Source organism: Myotis myotis, unplaced genomic scaffold (assembly GCF_014108235.1).
Source record: "Myotis myotis isolate mMyoMyo1 unplaced genomic scaffold, mMyoMyo1.p scaffold_m19_p_2, whole genome shotgun sequence".
NCBI lineage: Eukaryota > Metazoa > Chordata > Mammalia > Chiroptera > Vespertilionidae > Myotis > Myotis myotis.
The window spans coordinates 2,653,920-2,672,944 of NW_023416324.1; the positions used below are offsets into that span (position 1 = coordinate 2,653,920).

The 19,025-nt window shown below is 54.3% G+C and overlaps 1 protein-coding gene across 12 annotated transcripts in view; it reads left to right on the forward strand.

Annotated features, from left to right (window-relative positions):
• The window catches only part of CAMTA1 (calmodulin binding transcription activator 1), a 697,635-nt gene that overhangs the window by 649,588 nt on the left and 29,022 nt on the right, over nt 1-19,025 (forward strand). For all 12 annotated transcript variants that reach the window (XM_036347994.1, XM_036347990.1, XM_036347993.1 and 9 more), the window contains 2 exons: nt 16,600-16,751; nt 18,708-18,904. In XM_036347994.1, the coding sequence (XP_036203887.1) occupies nt 16,600-16,751; nt 18,708-18,904 (349 nt within the window). The remainder of the gene's footprint in view (nt 1-16,599; nt 16,752-18,707; nt 18,905-19,025) is intronic.

Consider the following 19,025-nt stretch of genomic DNA (forward strand, 5'->3'; position numbering starts at 1 on the left):
CTGGATGAGACGCAGCGAAGCACATTAAAGACCCCATGCTAACGTGCGTCACACGGAACATTCAGGAGGTGCCCGGGAGCCCGCAGGGCAACACACACAGGTGTCGTCCCCTCATCGGGAGGACGTGAGAGTTCGTGACCACGAGGGTCCTCGGGGACGGGCTTACCCCCTCCCCGGACGGACTGCCCTGAAGCCACAGGACCGCGTGTTCCTTCTGTTCTCTGACGGGCCTGGATGCGGGTTTGCACACGGCAGGCAGGCAGGGAGCTGCCTTCACCACCAGGAGGTGACTGCTCACCACCCCTCAGCGATACAGCACCGGGCGAGTGGCTTTTTTAAACGGGAGTGGAGGGAGACAAGGCCAGTACAGTCCCGTCCGATGCTTCATTTTAGGGAACTTCCTCGCAATGAAGCAGGAGGAAAGAGATGGCGTGAAGGGCTCCGCAGAAGGACAGTGAGGATCCGGGAAAGTGACTCGGGGTAGTTTCAAAAGCACATCATGGTCCCTATAATTTGCTTAATTTCATGTTGCCGTACATGCATTGAAGGTAGATCATAGCTTTAGACATGAGACGCGTGGAGAGATCAGCCGGCACGTGTGAAACGCCTCCTCTGCGTCAGTTGTCAAGCATATTGTAATTACTAATGAAGCATGGATGTGAGGAGGTAAGATGTGGGCGGAGTTTAGCCAGGGCAGACGTTTATAAGAGGTAAACTGCTGGCGCTAAACTTACATAACATATTTGTAATGTGGGAAAAGATGGCAAGTAATGGGAATAAGTTTCTCCAAATATATTAACGTTTAGCAACTACCCACATTAGCCAGTTAATCTATTTTCTTTTCACTTTTCTTCTTCTACCTGACTTCACCCCCCTCCAAATCTGACCCCACTCTCTCAGCCAGCCTTCCCCTGCCCCCCAGCTGCTCAGCATGAACCCTATTGCTGTCTGGCTGCTTGCACCACCCCACACCCTGCTCTAAATTCTACCTCCTTAATCTCTGAGCCCAACTCAAATCTTACCTCCTTAATGAAGCCTTTTCCCTACCCCCCACCCCGCCCCCAGCCCCAGATTGGATTTTCAGCTCTTTGTGGGGCGGGGGGGGGGGGGGGGCGGGGGCACCTAAGCTGTACCCCCTACTGCCCCACCATAATGAAATTGGGGGGCGGGGGTGAGAGGGGAGTTTCATCAATGCTGTTAGTCAACAGAGAGATTGTACGTGTGGTGTTCCTCTGTGGATAGAGTGAGGAGAACGGAATGAATTTTTTCAAGCCTAACTCGCCTCTCATCCTCCTTTGTCATTCATTGCAGCCTTGTCTGTCGGTAATGTAGGCACAGACTGCGAAGGCTCTCCCACTGAGGTCAGTTCAAGGTCCCCGGGCGGCTTGGGTGAAGTGGTCTTGAAGTGGCCTGGAGCCTCGGCCTGAAACCGTGTGGACAGATAGCTGGGTGGCCGCCTGAGTCATCTCTCCGGCTGTCCTAAGCCGGGCCCGGAACGCGCTGCCTGAGAATGTGTACGATAGCAGCTGTCTGCTTTCAGATCACACAGTAGGGTGAGCGCGAGGGTTTGTTCCAGCTCTGCCACTCACCCAGTGAGAACGTTCAGGTACATCGCCTTACATCTCTGCGTCTCAGCACCGCCCGTGTTCTTCTTTTTCATATGTTTTTATTGATTTCAGAGAGGATGGGAGAGGGAGGGAGAGAGAGAGAAACATCAGTGATGAGAGAGAATCATGGATCGGCTGCCTCCTGCACGCCCCCTACTGGGGTCCGAGCTACAACCTGGGCATGTGCCCTGACCGGGAATCGAACCGTGACCTCCTGGTTCATAGGTCGATACTCAGCCACTGCGCCACACCCGCCGGGCCCTTCCCTGTCTTCTAAACCTGTCAGTAATGGTCCAGGAAACTCACTTAGAGGTCAGCACCAGCGTTGTTAAAGTCAAAGTGCGTTGCACACAGTGAGGGTCAGGGGGGATTGGGGAAGTTTTTGTCTCAAAGAATGAGTGTGTGTATGGAGCTCTATTTCTTTCTGTAGACCACAGTCGAGGGCTGGTGAAAGGCCCCGGCCGGAAAAGTCCCACGTTCTCTTTATTATTTTATTATTTTTGTTCATCCTCACCTGAGGATATTTTTTTCTATTGATTTTTAGAGAAAGGGGGTGAGTGGGGGAGAGAGAGAGAGAGAGAGAGAGAGAAACATCAATGTGAGCGAGATGCATTGATCAGTTGCCTCCCAAACATTCCCTGACTGGGACCAGGGATCCAGCCTTCAAACCAGGTACATGCCCTCGACCCCTGGGTGGGAAGGCCGATGCTCTAACCACTGAGCACACTGGCCAGGGCCCCAAGTTCTCTTTAAACCTTAGTGTTCGGAAGTGATTCTCTCCTGTGGGATGTGTCTGTCAGTTGATCGGGCAGCAACCTAAGGCCTGACTGAGCTAAGATGCTGCCATATAATTCAACAGCAGCTGGTCTCCAGCGAGGCCGGGGCTCAGTATACCCTTTCCTGGTTTTCTGATTTCTTTGGGTAATCACAGTGTTTCCGATAAGCATGACCGCTTCCTGCCACCCTAGTTTATCCCCTGTTTTATAGAGAAATTCTAATGACATCTGTGGACTACTACCAAGGTGTACTTAGTGAGGTTGAATATTTTTTAGTTTGTCAGTGGAAGCAGAACTTTCCCAATATTTATTTAGCGAAAGGATCCCCATTTCAATTAGTAGATTCACCTTAGACCCCTCTTTTAGCTGTGGCAGAGCTCACACTCGAACTGACCTGTGTGCACAGGGGAATCCATGGACTCTCATGGAGTCCAGCTCTGGAGTTGCCTTCAGGTACCGCTGGTTCCAGGTGCCTAAGGGGTGTCCTTAGGAGCCTGTCATTCCCTCTTGGCTTGCCTCTCCTCTAGGTCGATTTTATTCTCAGGCAGGGGTTCCTGAAGTGGTAGCAAGGTGGCCCGCTCAAAACTCTAGGCCTCTCTTTTGCCATTTTTAGCAAATTTCCCTGGGAAAACGGCGCTCTTTCCGCAGTAGTTCCAGGAACTGCTCTGTTCTCCTTAGCCCAGCTGGACGCCTGTGTCCAGGCACTTGAATAGGAGGGGGCAGTGCTCTGTTAGCAGGGCCTGGCCCCGAGCCAGGAATTGAGGGCAGCACCCCCTGAGCAGAGCACTGGGCCCCCGGAGGACCAGCAAGGTGGGGAAGGAGGAGGGACGCTGGCAGCGTCCTGCGAGGGAACCAGCGCTCCTCCATCTTCCCAGAGAAGGCACCATTCATCCCGAAACCGCAGACTCCTGGGACTCACTCCATCACTCTACCCTGTGGTCCCACTTTAAACCAGACACCAGAGCCGTCACCTTCCAGCGAACCTTTCAGCGGGCGCTGATGAACAGTTCCTGGGCCCACTTTCCAAAAAACATGATTCATGTCCTTAACATTACGCGCTGTGGTTTGGATTCATCGGCAAAGTTATTTAAACATCCATTTGTCTTTTCTAGTAGAAGACACCATCCATTCCACGCTGGCCAGAATCGATGCCCCTGGCATGTGTGTGAGTGTGTGTGTGTGTGTGTGAGTGAGTGTGTGAGTGTGTGTGAGTGTGTGTGTGAGTGTGTGTGTGTGTGTGAGTGTGAGTGTGTGTGTGTGTGTGAGTGTGTGTGTGTGTGAGAGTGTGTGTGTGTGAGTGTGTGTGTGTGAGTGTGTGTGTGTGTGTGAGTGTGTGTGAGTGTGTGTGTGAGTGTGTGTGTGTGTGTGAGTGTGTGTGAGTGAGTGTGAGTGTGTGTGTGTGAGTGTGTGTGAGTGTGTGTGTGTGAGTGTGTGTGTGTGTGTGAGTGTGTGTGTGTGAGTGTGTGTGTGAGTGTGTGAAATGTTTTATCTGATGTAGGAAGTGCCCCGCCTGCCATTGACAATATCCTCAGCTGTGGGCCAGTTGTTCCCAGGTAAACAGTGCAGCAGAGGGCAGGTGGCACCCAGCTAGCCTGGAGCAAAAGCCTTTGTGAACCCCTGATGGTCTGTATTTACAGGAGAAAAATAATTAAAATAACGTGTATATGCACCTTTCACCTCTACGCCATGAAACATTAGGTAGGACGCAAAATCTATGTAACACATAAATACGTAATACGCACTTAACGTTATAAAACGAAATAACCAACTTCACACTTGCATAGTAAATGATGTTGCTAGGATAAAAATAAGTGTATTAAAAAATGAAGTAAAATAAAAGTAAGTGTCTGTAAAACAACCAGCCATGGGAACTTCTTGGGGAAGAGTCTTAATTCCTAGGCTGGAGCTCACGCTGCTTCTCTGAAGTCACAAGGTCTGGCCCCTCTACCTTTTATCAGGCTAAACCCAAAGACGGTCATTTAAGTTTCTTGATAACCCTAATAGTCTTATTAATGATTAAATTTATCTTTATTGCTGAAAGTATTACAGGTGTACCCCCCTTTTCCCCGTTGGCCCTTCCTTCTTAGTAATTTTAATGACAACCCTATTTTTATTCCCGGATGGAACAGAGGAAAGAGAGTGAAAGGGAAGGGGGTGTTGGTGAAAGAGGTGGTGGCATGTGTCAGTGGTGGTTGAAGTGGAAGCGACTGAACCATGAGCAGTAATGGCAGGGCAGACTGAGAAGGAAGAGAGGGGATGGTGGGAAGAGGGGAGATGATGGTGGGAAAAGGGAATGATGGTGGGAAGAGGGAATGATGGTGGGAAGAGGGGAGATGATGGTGGGAAGAGGGAATGATGGTGGGAAGAGGGGAGATGATGGTGGGAAGAGGGAATGATGGTGGGAAGAGGGGAGATGATGGTGGGAAGAGAGGGGATGATGGGAAGAGGGGAGATGATGGTGGGAAGAGGGGAGATGATGGTGGGAAGAGAGGGGATGGTGGGAGGAGAGGTGATGATAGGAAGAGAGAAGATGATGGTGGGAAGAGAGGGGATGATAGAGCTATTGGGTCAAGCAGATTCACATACTGGTCCTTGGGTGGCATTCACCGTTAAGTCCGCATCACTCTTGGTGGTCTATGTTGGCTGGAGTGCCGTGAAGAGGGACATGAAGAACGCGGACCAGGACTTCACGAACTCAGACTGTCTCCCCACGGCATTCTTTAGGGCAAGCCTTAGTTCCTACACTCTCCTGTGGGAGCATTAGTTACAGGAAATGCTGGTCAGACCGCCCCCCCCCCCCCACAGACACACACACACAAAATGTCCAGTAGGTTTAGGAAACTCTGCCAGCAAGTGACAGGGCACGTGAGCATAGGAAGGTCCAGAAAAGGCGTCCATTACAGACGCGTGCGTGTACTTAGCCATGTTTAACGCATTCTTTTCAAAACACCCTGGACCAGCGTTGCGTTTGCATGGTCCACTGAGCAGTGTCTCTTGGGGACACTCCGGAGCGTGCAGTCTTGGGGGGTGTTGCAGTATATGGTCCCCACAAGATGGCCCGGACCTGAAATCTGTGGGCCCCCCGGGGCTGTGGGTCCCCGGAAATTGGATGTAAGCGTTTCCGTGCACGTATTTTCGGGGAAAGGATTTGCAGCCCCCACCCCTGTGGCAGAGCCCATGGGCACAGGGTTAGAGCCCTCGTTACAGGTTCTTTTCTCACCGGCGGCCAAGGCCAGTTTCTCTGGAATGTCTCTCTCGTGCACGTCTTACGTGGGCCGAGGGTATCACTTGGTGCGCGTGGGCAGTCACGGGGAGGCTCACAGACAACGAAGGGGCCACGCTGCACGCAGGGGGCCGGCGAGGCACTTGAGTGTTGTATTGATTGAAAGACGGAAGAATCGGCAGCTCCTTTCTTTCCGGCAAGAATTATGGAAGGAAGTCACCTACGCAGGACGCTGCCTCATCGCTAAACTCCAGACGTGTTTACTCAGACAGAGAGGCGAGAACGCGGCCTTTCGCTGCAGCGAAGAGGCGTTTCCACGTCCAGGGCCCCTGCCTTGCAGTGGGGTTTGCTTAGTGATAAGCCACTAGAACCCCACTAAGCACAGAAAGCTCTTCCTTCCAGAAATGGAAAGCACGCGACACCGATTTTTAGATCAAGAAACCAGGACCGTGCGATAGTGCTCGGGAAGGAGCGGGCAGCGGAGGACAGTGTGCGTGCCCCAGCGTCGCTCGGACACCAGGTCCCCCGGGAGCGGGCAGGTTGGGCCACACGGACGTGGCCGCGTTCCTTCTGTGAGGCGGTGCGTGGTGGTCTTTCATCCTCCGTGGCCACTGTCATCGAGGCCAGCGTGGCCTTACATTCCAGGGCGTCCATGTCACTGATGAAACCGCTGGCTTTGTTCGCGAAGTGCAGCCAAATCTGAGACCCCTAGTTCACCATGCTGTCCATCACGTGGCTGAGAAAAGCGCATCGTAGAAATGACTAAGGAAGCAGAGTTTGTTCTGCACAGTATCCTTGACCTTGCCCTCGTTGAAATTCACACTTCCTGTTTCAAACAGATGCAATTAAATCACTCGCTCAGGATGTACGTATTGGGGACCTACTGTGTACTGAGGGCCTACCGTGTGCCAGGCATCCTGCTGGGCCTTGGGAATGTAGTCAGGAACAGAAGGGACACAGTCTCTGGCCTCAGAGAGCTGTCGCTATGTCCCTTTGCCTTTGTGTCTGAATGAGGTTCTTGAAATAAAGGCTCGTATCTTTTTTTAAATTAAATCTTTATTGTTGAAAGTATTGCATATGTCCCCTCTCTCCCCCATTGAAGGTTCGTATCTTTTTGGGTGGCTACCACACCTTCGCTGCCTTGGTCATCGTCGCATCCCAGAGCCGTGGCACAGGTGCCGTGTGGTGGCGTCCTAGCAGGGCGAGTCCGTCTGTCCCTGATGCTCTGCGGTGGTTCCCCAAGGATTTTAAGTGGGTTTTTGTCACGGCTGCGCGCCGGAGACCAACCTGCCTGTGGTTAATTACTGCGCTCTCGCCTCCTGACGGTTCCTGTGCGTCTTACACTTTCCGTGTTTCAGGGTCAGGATTTTCATTTTCCCTTTCTCTTTATGCATTTATTTTTTAAAAACATTTATATTGATTCCAGAGAGGGAGAGAGAGAGAGAAACATCAACGATGAGGGAGCATCATTGATCAGCTGCCTCCTGCACGCCCCCCACTGGGGATCGAGCCCGCAACCCGGGCATGTGCCCTGACCAGGAATTGAACCGTGACCTCCTGGTTCATAGGTCAACGCTGAACCACTGAGCCACGCCGGCCGGGCTCTCTTTATGCATTTAAATGCCGTTCCTCTGTCGCCTCTTCGTGACCAGGTTAGATTGCGGTTCGTCTCCGGGGATCAGTACATACTCCGAAGGCCCCCCTTCGTCTTAGTGGTGACGTGCTTTTCTGAGTCTCCGGCTGCTTCCCTGTTGCCACGGGAGATGCCTCAGTTGCTGCCTGTCATCTCCTCACCTCACTGTGCGCTGACCGTGGAGGCTTTGGGGAGGGTCTGCCCGCTGGAGCCTGTGCCAGGGTCGGTGTGGACCCCCGTCAGCGCCCCCTCCTTCGCCCGCACACTCAGGAGCCTCCGCTTGTCCTGGCTGCGTTTGCTGCTTCGTTGACCCTGCCGTTGGCATCGGCACCGTTTGGGGTGCTCGGCTGTGCTCGGTGCCATGTCCTGAGTGTCCTTGCGGGGTCGGCTTGCCAGTTTTGCCCCCCGACACGCCAGGCTCTGGTGTGGGAAGGTTTCAGAGGCCGCATCCCTGCCGACGTGCTGGCTGCCCGGTGACGAGTTGCCTCAGCAGCATCCGGCTTTTCCCTGACGCGGCTAAGACTCCGCGTTTGTGAAGACGCAAAACTCAGACCGAGGAGAAGAAATACCACAGTCGCTGCAGGTGAAGGACTCTAAGGAGAATGGCTGGTGTCCGCTCCTAGGGTTGCAGGGACCTGGAGTCGGGCGTCTTGGAGACGTGGCGGATGGCCGTTCTTTCCGAGGCTAAATTTAGCCGCTGCTTTGGAAAATCAGAGGTACAGCGTGTGCCTGCTCTCCCGGCCCTCACCCTGCGCCCTGCACTTGGACATCGCCAATGGCTGGCCGCGCAGGAGCCGCGCCGTGCACTCCGGGGCCCGTTTATTCTGGGAAGGAATTAAGTGCCTTCGTTTTCCCGTCTTCCCGAGCAATGCAGGAGGCTCCCTCAGCGGCAGCCACGGATCTCTACAGAAATAGTTCAAGTCACGCCTCCTGTCCTCATCGGCCTCTCCTGCCAGCGGCCAGGATCTGGACAGGGAACGAGAGAGGGCTCTCCCTCCCGGTCCAAATAGCAACAGGAGGGCACATGTGCACTTGAGCTACAAATAACGCGTTTTAAAATAGCAGGTGGTATTTGGTGATCGCTCCTCCATTCATTTACCTGCCACGGCAAGGCTTTCTCTCCGGCTCCGGCAGCCAGGCCCGAGGCGGCTCAGCGTTGGCAGGTTCTGCCCGTGTGCCCGCTGCAGGCCTCCCGGCCCATGCACACCCTCGGAGACGGGTCTGGAAACGTGTCTTTGGTTGAACACAATGCTCACCCACGTCATGCTTATACCACAGCCTAACCTGACTGACTTGGTAAGCACTTTGGTGACTAATTATAGGCACTCGTTAAGGTGTGTGCCAAACAGTTCGTTTCCGGGAAAAGCGGGAGTGCCAGCAGGCAGGGTCTGTGTCTGTGATGTGAAGCTCAGGGGGAGAAGGAAAGTGACCGTGCTGGGCAAGTCCAGGTGTGTCTGTGAAGAAGTGGGGTGTTCCTCAGCCTTCCTGCCAGTCTCGCACCGACACAGTGGTTACCCAACTCCCTTGCCTGAGCCCCAAGGAAGTGGCAGGCAGCCAGGTGAACTGACACCATGTCTCCCCCACTCCCAGGGCACTCGAGTGCGTGTGTTTATGTGTTTTTAAATGTCTTTTTAAAATATATATTTTTACTAGAGGCCCGGAGCATGACATTCGTGCACGGCGGGGGAGGGGGGGCGGGGGCGGGGAGGGACGGGTCCCCCTCTGCCAGCCCGGCCTGCACCTCTCGCAGTCCGGGACCCCTCGGCAGTCAGACATCCCCCGAGGGGTCCATGAGCCCAGCTTCTGGCTGAGCGACGCTCCCCCTGTGGTCGCACACTGACCACCAGGGGGCAGCTCCTACATTGAGTGTCTTCCCCCTGGTGGTCAGTCCACATCATAGCGACCAGTCATTCTACTGTTCGGTCGATTTGCATATTAGCCTTTTATTATATAGGATTGATTTCGGAGAGGGAGAGAGAGAGACATTAATGATGAGAGAGAATCGTTGATCGAGCCCACAACCTGGGCTTGTGCTCTGACCAGGAATTGAACCATGACCTCCTGGTTCATAGGTCAATACTCAACCACTGAGCTACTTAATCCTTGCCCAAGGGTATGTTTTCTATCCATTTTAGATAGAGGAAGGGAGAGAGACAGGGAGAGAGAAGCACCGATGCGCGACAGAAACATCGATCAGTTGCCTCCGGTCCGTAACCCCGACCAGGGATCGAACCTGCACCTGGGTACGTGCCCTGACTGGGAGTCAGACTTGCAGCCCTTCAGTGCACAGACGACGGTGCAACCAGCTGAGCCCCACCAGCCAGGGCTCCCTGGGGTTGTGCTCATTCTGACCACTCTCTCTCCCCCGGGAATAAGTAGTAAAACCTGCGGCGGCTGCTCAGAGCCCGGGCCCCAGAGGTTGGTGACCTCAGCCATAGATTGGCTTCCAGAAGCTTCCCTAGAAAATCCCATTTCTTTCCATTCACTGAGCATGCATTCAGATGCCGGGTGCCAGGGAGACAAGACAGGGCCCCTGCTTTCAACAGGTTCACTCTATAGAAATGGCACATGTAGGGAGAGAGCCAGAGCCATCCGTCCATTTGCTGAGTACCTGCCAGGACACGGCGCGGGAGGGAACGTGCCTCCGAGTCCGCCTGAGGTCAGATCCTGCCCCGATACTTACGAGCGGGGTGACCTTGGGGAGTGACGCATTCTCTGAGCCGTGTGTGACCAAGAGGCACAGTAGGGGCCGAGCCTGGGAGGCCTGGCTGGTGGTTGGTGTCCTGGTTGGAGATGTTTTCTTACAACTGATGCCCAGACACTTGGGGTTCTCCACTTTCACTGCAGCAAGTCCCACACTTCCTAAGCTCAGAACATGCCGTGGGTGTCCGACTTGGGGAAATGTGCTCGCTCTCTCTCTCTCTCTCTAAAACTCGGGGATTGCTTAGGAATTTTAAATCATTAGGGAAATGTTAACTTGGGACATTTTAAAATGAGTCACTTTGAGGGTTAGGCGTCCCTATCAAAGACAAATGAAAAGAGGGCCCCTGGTGCTCTGTGCTATGGGACACTGTGTGTTACAGCCCGAGAGGAGAGGCTGGGACAGGGCGAACCCGGCCCAAGAAAAGGGGTCTGAAGCCCCACTAACCACTCATTGCTTCTCGCGTGGGAATGTTTTTTCATCTTGATCTCTGAGTGAATCCCTAGCCAGACTGTTGCTGCAAAGCTGTCAGAATCGTTGACTTTTTGTCTGGAGTGCAGGTGCGTGTGCGTGCGCGCACCTGGAAGGTACTGGAAGGAAGGTACTGGAAGGAAGGTACAGCTGTCCTGGGATTTGAGTACGTGCCCCTAGAAGGCTGGGAAGACCACACTGCTGTGTTAGACGCGGGGACGCCAGGACGAACTCGGGTTTTTGTTCATGGGTATGCAGATAGTTACAGGAGTAATCATAGGTTTGTGTGCATGCGTGGACGTCACACCAGAAGCAGTGACGTCCCAGCGGCAATGAGCACAGCCAGCACCCAGGTCTTGGTTCCTAAATGCTATTCTCCAGTTAAAGCAACCGGGGCTCCCTAGAGAAACAGCTGGTGGTGGGGCTGGATGGGCCCAGAGCATCTTGTAATGCCAGCAAGTAAGGACGTGCTCAAAAAAGAAGGGGAAAGGCGGAGGGTGTGGCAGAGGGACCCCTGAGCCAGCCTGAGAGGGCTCCCCGTCCCCAAAGCCAGCTACTCTGATCATGAAGATGACTCAGTATTAGATCAGGACCCAGGGAGTAAGATAAATATACATCGTTGTGCATTCATACCGATGTGCACAAATGGTTGCCCACGTAGAGGGCAAGTCGCCTTGGAGGAGAAGGACAGAGGATGGGCAGAGAACGGGAGTCACTGTCCAGAGCAGTCCCGTGGACAGCGCCTTCGCCGGGTGACGCGTTCGCAGCAGCAGAGCCTCGCCACGTCACCTGACAGCCTGTGATGAGCAGAAGCTTCAGCTCATGATATTCTTCCCAAAACCTCAGGGCTCCAGCCTGATCATTAGGAAATGACAAACTTAACCCCTAGGGTGCCGGGAAGTGTGATTGCGCTCCTTCTGTCTTTCGCCAAAAGTGCCGGGAGCGCTATCAAAGCTTCGAAATGGCGTCCAGTTCTAAGCCTGCTTTTATTAGTGATGATGATATTGCTAAATATGTCAATGTAGTAAAGGTTTCCTTAAGTTTTTGAATATGTCACTTCATTTACTTGCGATTCCTAATTTTTTTCCTAAACTGCTGTCAAATCAGCAAAAATGCCTTGGCAATTTTAGCATAGTTCCTAGGATATTGGTTGGCACTCAAAGGGTTAAATCCAGGGACAGCTCCCAAGTACCTGACCCCATTCTTCAAAACCGTTCAAGTCATGAAAAATAAGGGGCTAGCAGGAAGCCGTCAGGGAGCGGACAGGAAATGTAACATTTAATTGCAGCGGAGTGTCCTGGCTGGGTCCTGGGACAGAACAAGACCATCAATTCTCATCCTAAGGTGCAATCTAATCTGAGCCTGTAACTCAGTTACTAGTAGTGATGTGTTTGACACATGCGCCGTGGTTATGTAAGATGTTAATAGGAGGGGAAACTGGGTGAAGGTTCATGGGAGCTCTACCTTCTGCAGCTCCCGGTCCAGCTAAAATTATTCAAAACATTGTAAACTCTTTTTAAATGCCCCCATAGCTATGGCTAATAATAACTCAGACTAAAGGGACACTGACCACTAAAGAGATTTCACACAGTCGTTTATTTCATCCTCACAGACAACAATAAGATAGACAGTACTGCCCCCATTTTACAGATGGGGGGGTTGAGGTGCAAAGGGGCCATTATGTTTCCTAAGTCCCACGGCGGCAGGATTAAACCCAGAGCTCCAGCTCCACTCCCGTGCCTTTCCCACCCTCTCAGAGCTGCCCAGTCTGAAAATGCTGCTTCTGCCCGGCCGGCGGGCTCAGGGGTTGAGCATCGACCTATGAACCAGGAGGTTACAGTTTGGTTCCCGGTCAGGGCACAGGCCTGAGTGTGGGCTCGATACTCAATGTGGCGCGTGTAGGAGGCAGCCGACCAATGATTCTTTCTCATCATTGATGTTTCTCTCCCTCTCCCTTCCTCTCTGAAATCAATAAAAATATATTTTAAAAACATTTTTTAAGTAAAAATGCTGCTTCCCCTCAAAGGGGGTGCAGGTTGGACAGACCCGTGAGGAGACTTTGAGCGAATCCCAAGCCAGACTGTCGCTGCAAAGCCGTCAGAATCGGTGACTTTTTTTCTGGGGTGCAGGTGCATGTGTTTGTGTGTGTGTGTGCGCACGCACGCACGCGCACTATACATCTGGAAGGAATGGCATGTCAATTGAAAGTCCTCATTCCCTGAAACTGGGCAGGTAAATGGGCTGCTTTCGAGGAAAGCCAGAGGCACCGGCAGACACCTGGAAGGCATCCCACAGGTCAGCTGAGAGAAGCAGGAGGAGGGGGCCGTGGTGGGCGCTGAGGGTGCAGAGCAGCGCGGGTGGGCGGGTTTCCCGTGGTTTGCAAGGGCTGTCCTATCGGAAGAGCCGTGCGCCCGCGGAGAGGTGCAGCCGGCGTGTGGACCGAGCCGTGTGCAGGGCCTGGCGTGATTACAGGAGGTCGGTCTCCTGTGTCCCTGGGCAGGAACCTGTGCTGCTGCTCGACCAGGTGGCTCTTCGATCCTCTTTAAGCAGCTCCTGGTGGGCAGGTTCACGCTCAGGGACGGAGGCTTGGTCGTGGCACCGCGGTTCCTGAAATGCGGCCTCAGTGTCACCCGAGAACTTGTCAGAAATGCACAGAGGGTGCCCAGACACCCCCCCCCCCCCCCCGAGGTTGCGCTTCAGAGTGGAGGCTGCAGACCTGGGCCTGCCCAGTCTTTGAGCCGGGGCTCAGAACGTGGCTTACCCAGGGGTGTGAAAAGCGGGAGAACCTTGCCCAGCCCGTGTGGCCCAGTGGGTTGAGCGTCATCCTGTGCACCAAGCAATCCCCAGTTTCATTCCCAGTCAGGGCACGTGCCCGGGGTGCAGCCTTGATCCCCAGTAGGGTGCGTGCAGGAGGCAGCCCATCGAAGTTTCTCTCTCATCCGTGTTTCCATCTCTCCCTCTCCCTTTCTCTTTCTCTGAAATCAATAAAAACCTATTTTTTAAAAACTAGAGAACCTTCTGCACTGGCAGCGACGTGTTCTTTGGTGAGACGAGGTAGCCAGAGCTTCTCGCCGAGAACCGAAAGCCAGGCGGCGCCAGGCGGGAGCTCAAGCCCGGAGAGCGGCCGGCTGTTCCCGCGTGCTCTCGGGACGTGCTCCCGCCTGCTGGGCAGCCTTGTTCCCGCGAGGCGTGGAATCCCTTGAGTGGAGTCACATGGGCTTTGTTTGAACGTCGTGGGCGAGAAGTGGGCCAGATCTCCTAGGTTATTATTTGTTTGTTTTCTCTCTCTGACCCCCAACATGTTGGTTGAAAACTGCCCCCCATTCAGGCTGCGGGAGTTACTTGTTGGCCAACAAATGCGGGCAGGGCTATCGTCACTGATGGTCAAGGCGCCCCTCCCAGGCCTGGTACACACAGGTGCCCAGCAAATATCTGTGCGTGAATAAATGAGTCTTTACATGTGCTTTTCTTACTCCGGTGTCATCAGGAAAAGTTTGTCTTCTCAGAAATTATATTTCCTTTATCCTGTAATCACACACATACGTACAGCGAAGGTGACATGCTGAATTTGCCAACTATTTTACAGTCACGTGTTAGTGGCCATAATGAAGCTGTCAGGCCAGACCAAGCATAAAGTTGCTGTTTGACTTGCCAGGAAGGGAGATGTGAAGACCGCGTTTGTGTGTGTGCGTGAGCCTTGCAGGCGGGCAGCTGTGCCCACCCTGTTCGCCCCTGCCTCGCCCCAGGAGAGGGCTCGGGACCACAAGCTCGGCCTCTCGCCGCGCCCTGGATGCGGCTCCTCTGTTGTTTCCATGCGAGATGGCTCTGACATGACTCATCTCCCCACCCCACCCCCTTTGGAGCCGAGAGGCCCCGAGATGCCTTAATGCAGGATGTAACTTGGTTAAGAGGCAGGTAATTGCTCGAGTGTCTTCATGAAGTGCTTCTCAGAGCACTTAATCGCGCCTGACAGCTCCCTGCAGAGCAAGCTGGGGGATGGCCGGGAGCACAGGCCCCAGAGCAGAAGCCAGGAACGTCGGTCCGTCTGTCCGTGGCAGACACCGAGTCACCGCGTCGGTGTCGGGGCGACTGTCGGACGCTTTGACGGGCGATGCCGTGGGCAGGGCCTGGCCCCATGGTGTCACGGAGGCTTTGTCTGTCTCTGCAGAGCCCACAGCCAGGGGGGGGGGGGGGGGGGGGGCGGCGATGACAGGCCAGCGCACGGCAGCGGAGCCAGAACAAAGCCACTCAGATGGGCAGGGAAGTGGCCGCGGGCACGGCCACAGGGCTCCCTCGGGGCTGACCACAGCTGGGCAGCCCTCCCGTGCCTTCTGCTCCTTCCCTGACAGGGTTCATCTTGGCCACCAGCTCCAAACATGGGCACATGTGCTCACAACACTCATTTAATAGACGTAGCGTCTGTGGCCTGCCAGAGAGACAGTCGGATGGCGACAGAGGCCTGACCACGTCACTGGGGCGCGGAGCTTCCGCACGTAGGTGCAGAGGGGGGTGGCTGTCTGGGCGGCACCGTCAGGAGTAAGGGACAGTCCATACAGGTGCCACGAAGGACACCGCCACACCCCCAGGAGTCAGGCTCTACCCGGAAGATGAAACTCTTAGTCTTCAGCCCGCTCCACATGCAGGGGCCCCGATTCTGCAAAATGTCCGTTTCCTAACGGGGAAGGGGGTTGGCACGAGGAAGGATTCCGGCGCCACCTCTGGGGTCGTCCCGCGTTTGCCGTGGCTGGTCCCGTGGGCTGCTTCCCACGGGTGACAGCCACGGAGACGCCAGGCAGGAGGCTCTCACGTCTGTCACCCGTCTGCTGTGCGACTTGCCTTTCGCGCTGAAAGAGGAGGGGCTTTTCTCTCGGTGTTGCTCCTGGAAGTAGCTCATTGGGAACCGAATCAGTTCCTGAAAAGTAGTTTTCCTCCTCCCGCTCTGTGGCTGAGTGAAGTGACATGCATTCGACACCCAGCACTGGAAGTGTTCCTGGGAAACGGCTAGGCTGTCTTTCACTGTGAGAAAATGTTCCGCTCCCTGGGCTCAGACTCTGATCCGTGTGCCTCTTCTCTCCCCATAACTTCCTTCCCGCGCTTCCCACACAGCGGTGACGCCCCGGTCCGCAAGCCAGATAGATGGTTATCTCCCCGGCCTCAGTTTCTGCATCTGAGAAATAGGATCACAGCCGTCCTGACCTCACTGACCGTTGTTCATATTTGTAAAGCGGTGACTGGCACGGAGGAAGCGTCGGTCCGTTGTTTCATCGCCAGTAGAACCAATAAGCCTTAATCACCGGTGTCAGGGTTTACAGTCAGGACGGCAAGGAATGCCGAGAAAGTGTTTCTTTTCCGGGTTATTCCTTTTCAGGAGTCGGACGGCTGTATGTGGAAAATCGTTCTGCTGTGAGCCACGGGAGGGGGAGTATGCGTCACAGCTGTTGTCGGTGTCCAAGGACATTTAGGTCGTGTGTCTGAAGACGCTGATGGCTGGCACGCGTATCTGGGACTTAACCGTGTTCTGAACCTGCACGAATATTATCTCGTTTAATTCTCACATCATTTTCCCCCACCCTGGCCCCTGTGGCTCATTGTTGGAGCATCGCCGGTGCACCAAAGGGTCGAGGGTTCGATTCCCAGCCAGGGACACGTGCCTAGGTCAGGGCGTGAGCGGGAGGCAGCTGGTCAATGTGTCTCTCTGTGTGTCTCTCTCCTACTCCTCCTCCCTTCTCTCGGAAAAGCAATGGAAAAAATATCTTCTGGTGAGGATTAACAAAAAAAATTTTTTTAAGCCATTTTCCCCAGTGTTTGGGTAAAACAGGTGATACCTGAAAAATGCGTGTCTGTAGACCCTTCCCCACTGATTTAAATGAAGTTGTACTCATTCCATTTGTGCTCAGGGCCCCTCTCCCCGATCTCTTTAAGGTTTCCACTGGGGAATGGGGTGCCAAGAACCCCAAAGCAGGACTTTGACATAAAGGGGTTCTTCTGTTCGAGTAGCTGAGAACGTGGGGCCACAGAGATGCCCCATCTTGTGTGCAGCGTCAGACTCGCTGCCACGGAGCAAACCCAGGCTGGGCGAGCCTCCGTGGCTGGTTCAGGGAAGGAGGCTCCGGCCCTGCGGGCGTGGACAGCCACTGCGAGCTGCACTTCTTCCAGCACCAACCTCCCTCTTCCTCGCCCCGCCCTAGACAACCAGTTCAGGATGTCCATCCTGGAGCGGCTGGAGCAGATGGAACGGAGGATGGCGGAGATGACGGGGTCCCAGCAGCACAAGCCGGGGAGCGCAGGAGGCGGCAGCGGCGGGGGCGCCAGCGGCGGGGACGGCGGAAGTCAAGCCCAGGTACCCCCGTAGTGACTGTCGTCTTCGGTTTTGTGTGATCTGTTACTGATCGGGGAGGCAGGCAGTGGCCACAGCCCCTTTGCTGGTGCTGGGTCATTCCTGGCTGAGGCCGAAGTCCGAGGGCTGCTTCCCGGCCCCGTGCTTCCTCCCTGGGCCTCGGACCCTGTCCCTGGTCTCAGGCCACCCCCTGTCGCCTGCGGGGAGGGAGGCCTGCGGTGACTCAGGGCTGTGGGCGCAGACTTCAGTTAGAATCCAGTTTGTGTTTTGTAGTCTGTCTCTGTCTTGGCTCTAAATATACACCGGCACTGAATTCAATTGGTCATTCATGAGCCTGTAGAAACTCAAGAAGACCAACAGGAAAAGGGCCCGGAGAAACCGTTTGGGTAATTTTTCAGTAAAAACAGCATTGTTCCTTCTGCCCTCTTCCGCGTGTGCCTGTTCATCGATTTCATGAAGGGCGGGGCTCCTGCCCAGGACAGGGACATCACCACATGCTGTTTGAGGGTCCTGAAAGTCTCGAAGGTTTTATGTACATTTCATTTGGGAGCTTCATTCAGGAACCTCTCCGAGGGAACAGTGATCTTTCAGGAGACCCCAGAATAAATGCAAAGGGACTGCGAGTTTCTTCCCTCTGCTACCGAGTCGTTGCCTAAATCTCACATAATTCCCCCTCTTCCTCTTAAAAAGGAATGATTTTCTTCAAACAGTTACATGAAGTGAACACTGAGTTTTATGATCCTTGTGAATATCAAGGGTTGGTAATATTTGTAATAATAGATGAAAGCAAGGCATAATGTACCACACCCCAAGAGCTATCCTCCTTTTTCCCCTTGAGTTTTCCTCTCATTTCTCACCTACCTTCAGAAATCGGTGGAAAAGGAAAGACTGGGCACTCCGTAAAATATTCCTCAGGCTAAGATAGGCTTCTTTTCACAGGTACCAAGAAGGTTTATAAAAAAAGTAATTGTTGTTTACTATGCTCCCGGCTAAAGTAAGAGATTCCCTTGAAATCCCTTTCCTGTAGTCCACAAAGGTTGCCTTCAGGGAATAGGATGTCATTTTACAGTTCGGCCGCTCAGCCACTGTCCTGGTGTAACCTGACCCCATGTTAGCTGCTGGTGATCGCACGTTCATCGATTTAACTTGGCTTCAGTGAGTATCCGTGTCCACCTGACGTGCTGGAGACGTGGCTGTTTTTGTTGAATGCAAAAAAAAAATCCCTCTTGCCCTGGCCAGTTTGTTCAGTGGTTAGAGTATCAGCCCTCAGGCCAAAGGGCTGAGGGTTCAATTCCCTGTCAAGAGTCTGTACCTTGGTTGCAGGTTCACTCGCCGGGCCCCGTCTGGGCACGTGTGGAGGGCAACCAGTTGATATGTCTCTCTCACATCGATGTCTCTCTCTCTCTGTCTCGCTCCCCCTCTCTTCTCCTCTCCCCCTCCTCCCTCCCTTCTACTCTCTCTAAAAAATCAATGGAAAGAATATCCTCCAGTGAAGATTTTTTTTTAAACCCCTCTTTGCTCACTCCCTGGTGAATCCCACGTGCTTGTGGGCATGCCCACTACATAGGAAGCAGCTCTGCCCGGACTCTGGGTCAAGGTCATTCTACTGCAGGTCAAGGTCGCCCAGCTGTGCTTTCAAAGATGCTCTTACAGCTCAAGTGAGATGACGTTATTGCCATCTTCTGCCGTTTTATTCTTGCAGGCTCTTTTCCCCAGACTTAACGGAAAAACAATGAGGAGCAACAGCATTTCTGTAGCCGTTGAACCTCCTGGGGCTTATGGTGGTGGGTTCGAGCCGCAGGCTGAGCTGAGCACCCCTAGTCTCTGCCTCACGGCCCATTCTCAGCCTGTCAAGGTTCCCGCCTCATGTTGCCAGTCAAGGAGCTCTGGCTGCAGACCTGCCGCGGGGCCTCGGGGCCTCCGAGCCTCACGTGCGCTTTCCCTGTGCTCTCCCCGCAGTGCGCTCCGGGCCCGGGGACGCTGGGCAGCTGCTTCGAGAGCCGCGTGGTCGTCGTGTGCGAGAAGATGATGAGCCGGGCCTGCTGGGCGAAGTCCAAGCACCTGATCCACTCAAAGACCTTCCGCGGGATGACGCTCCTGCACCTGGCGGCCGCCCAGGGCTACGCCACCCTCATCCAGACCCTCATCAAGTGGCGGTGAGGCCGGGCGCCCCCTCCACACGCACTTACCCGCCCCCCCCCCCCCCCCCCAGCGGCTCACCAGGGGACAGAGGTCTGGCCACTCAGGGTGCGGTCTGGCCACTCAGGGTGCGGTCTG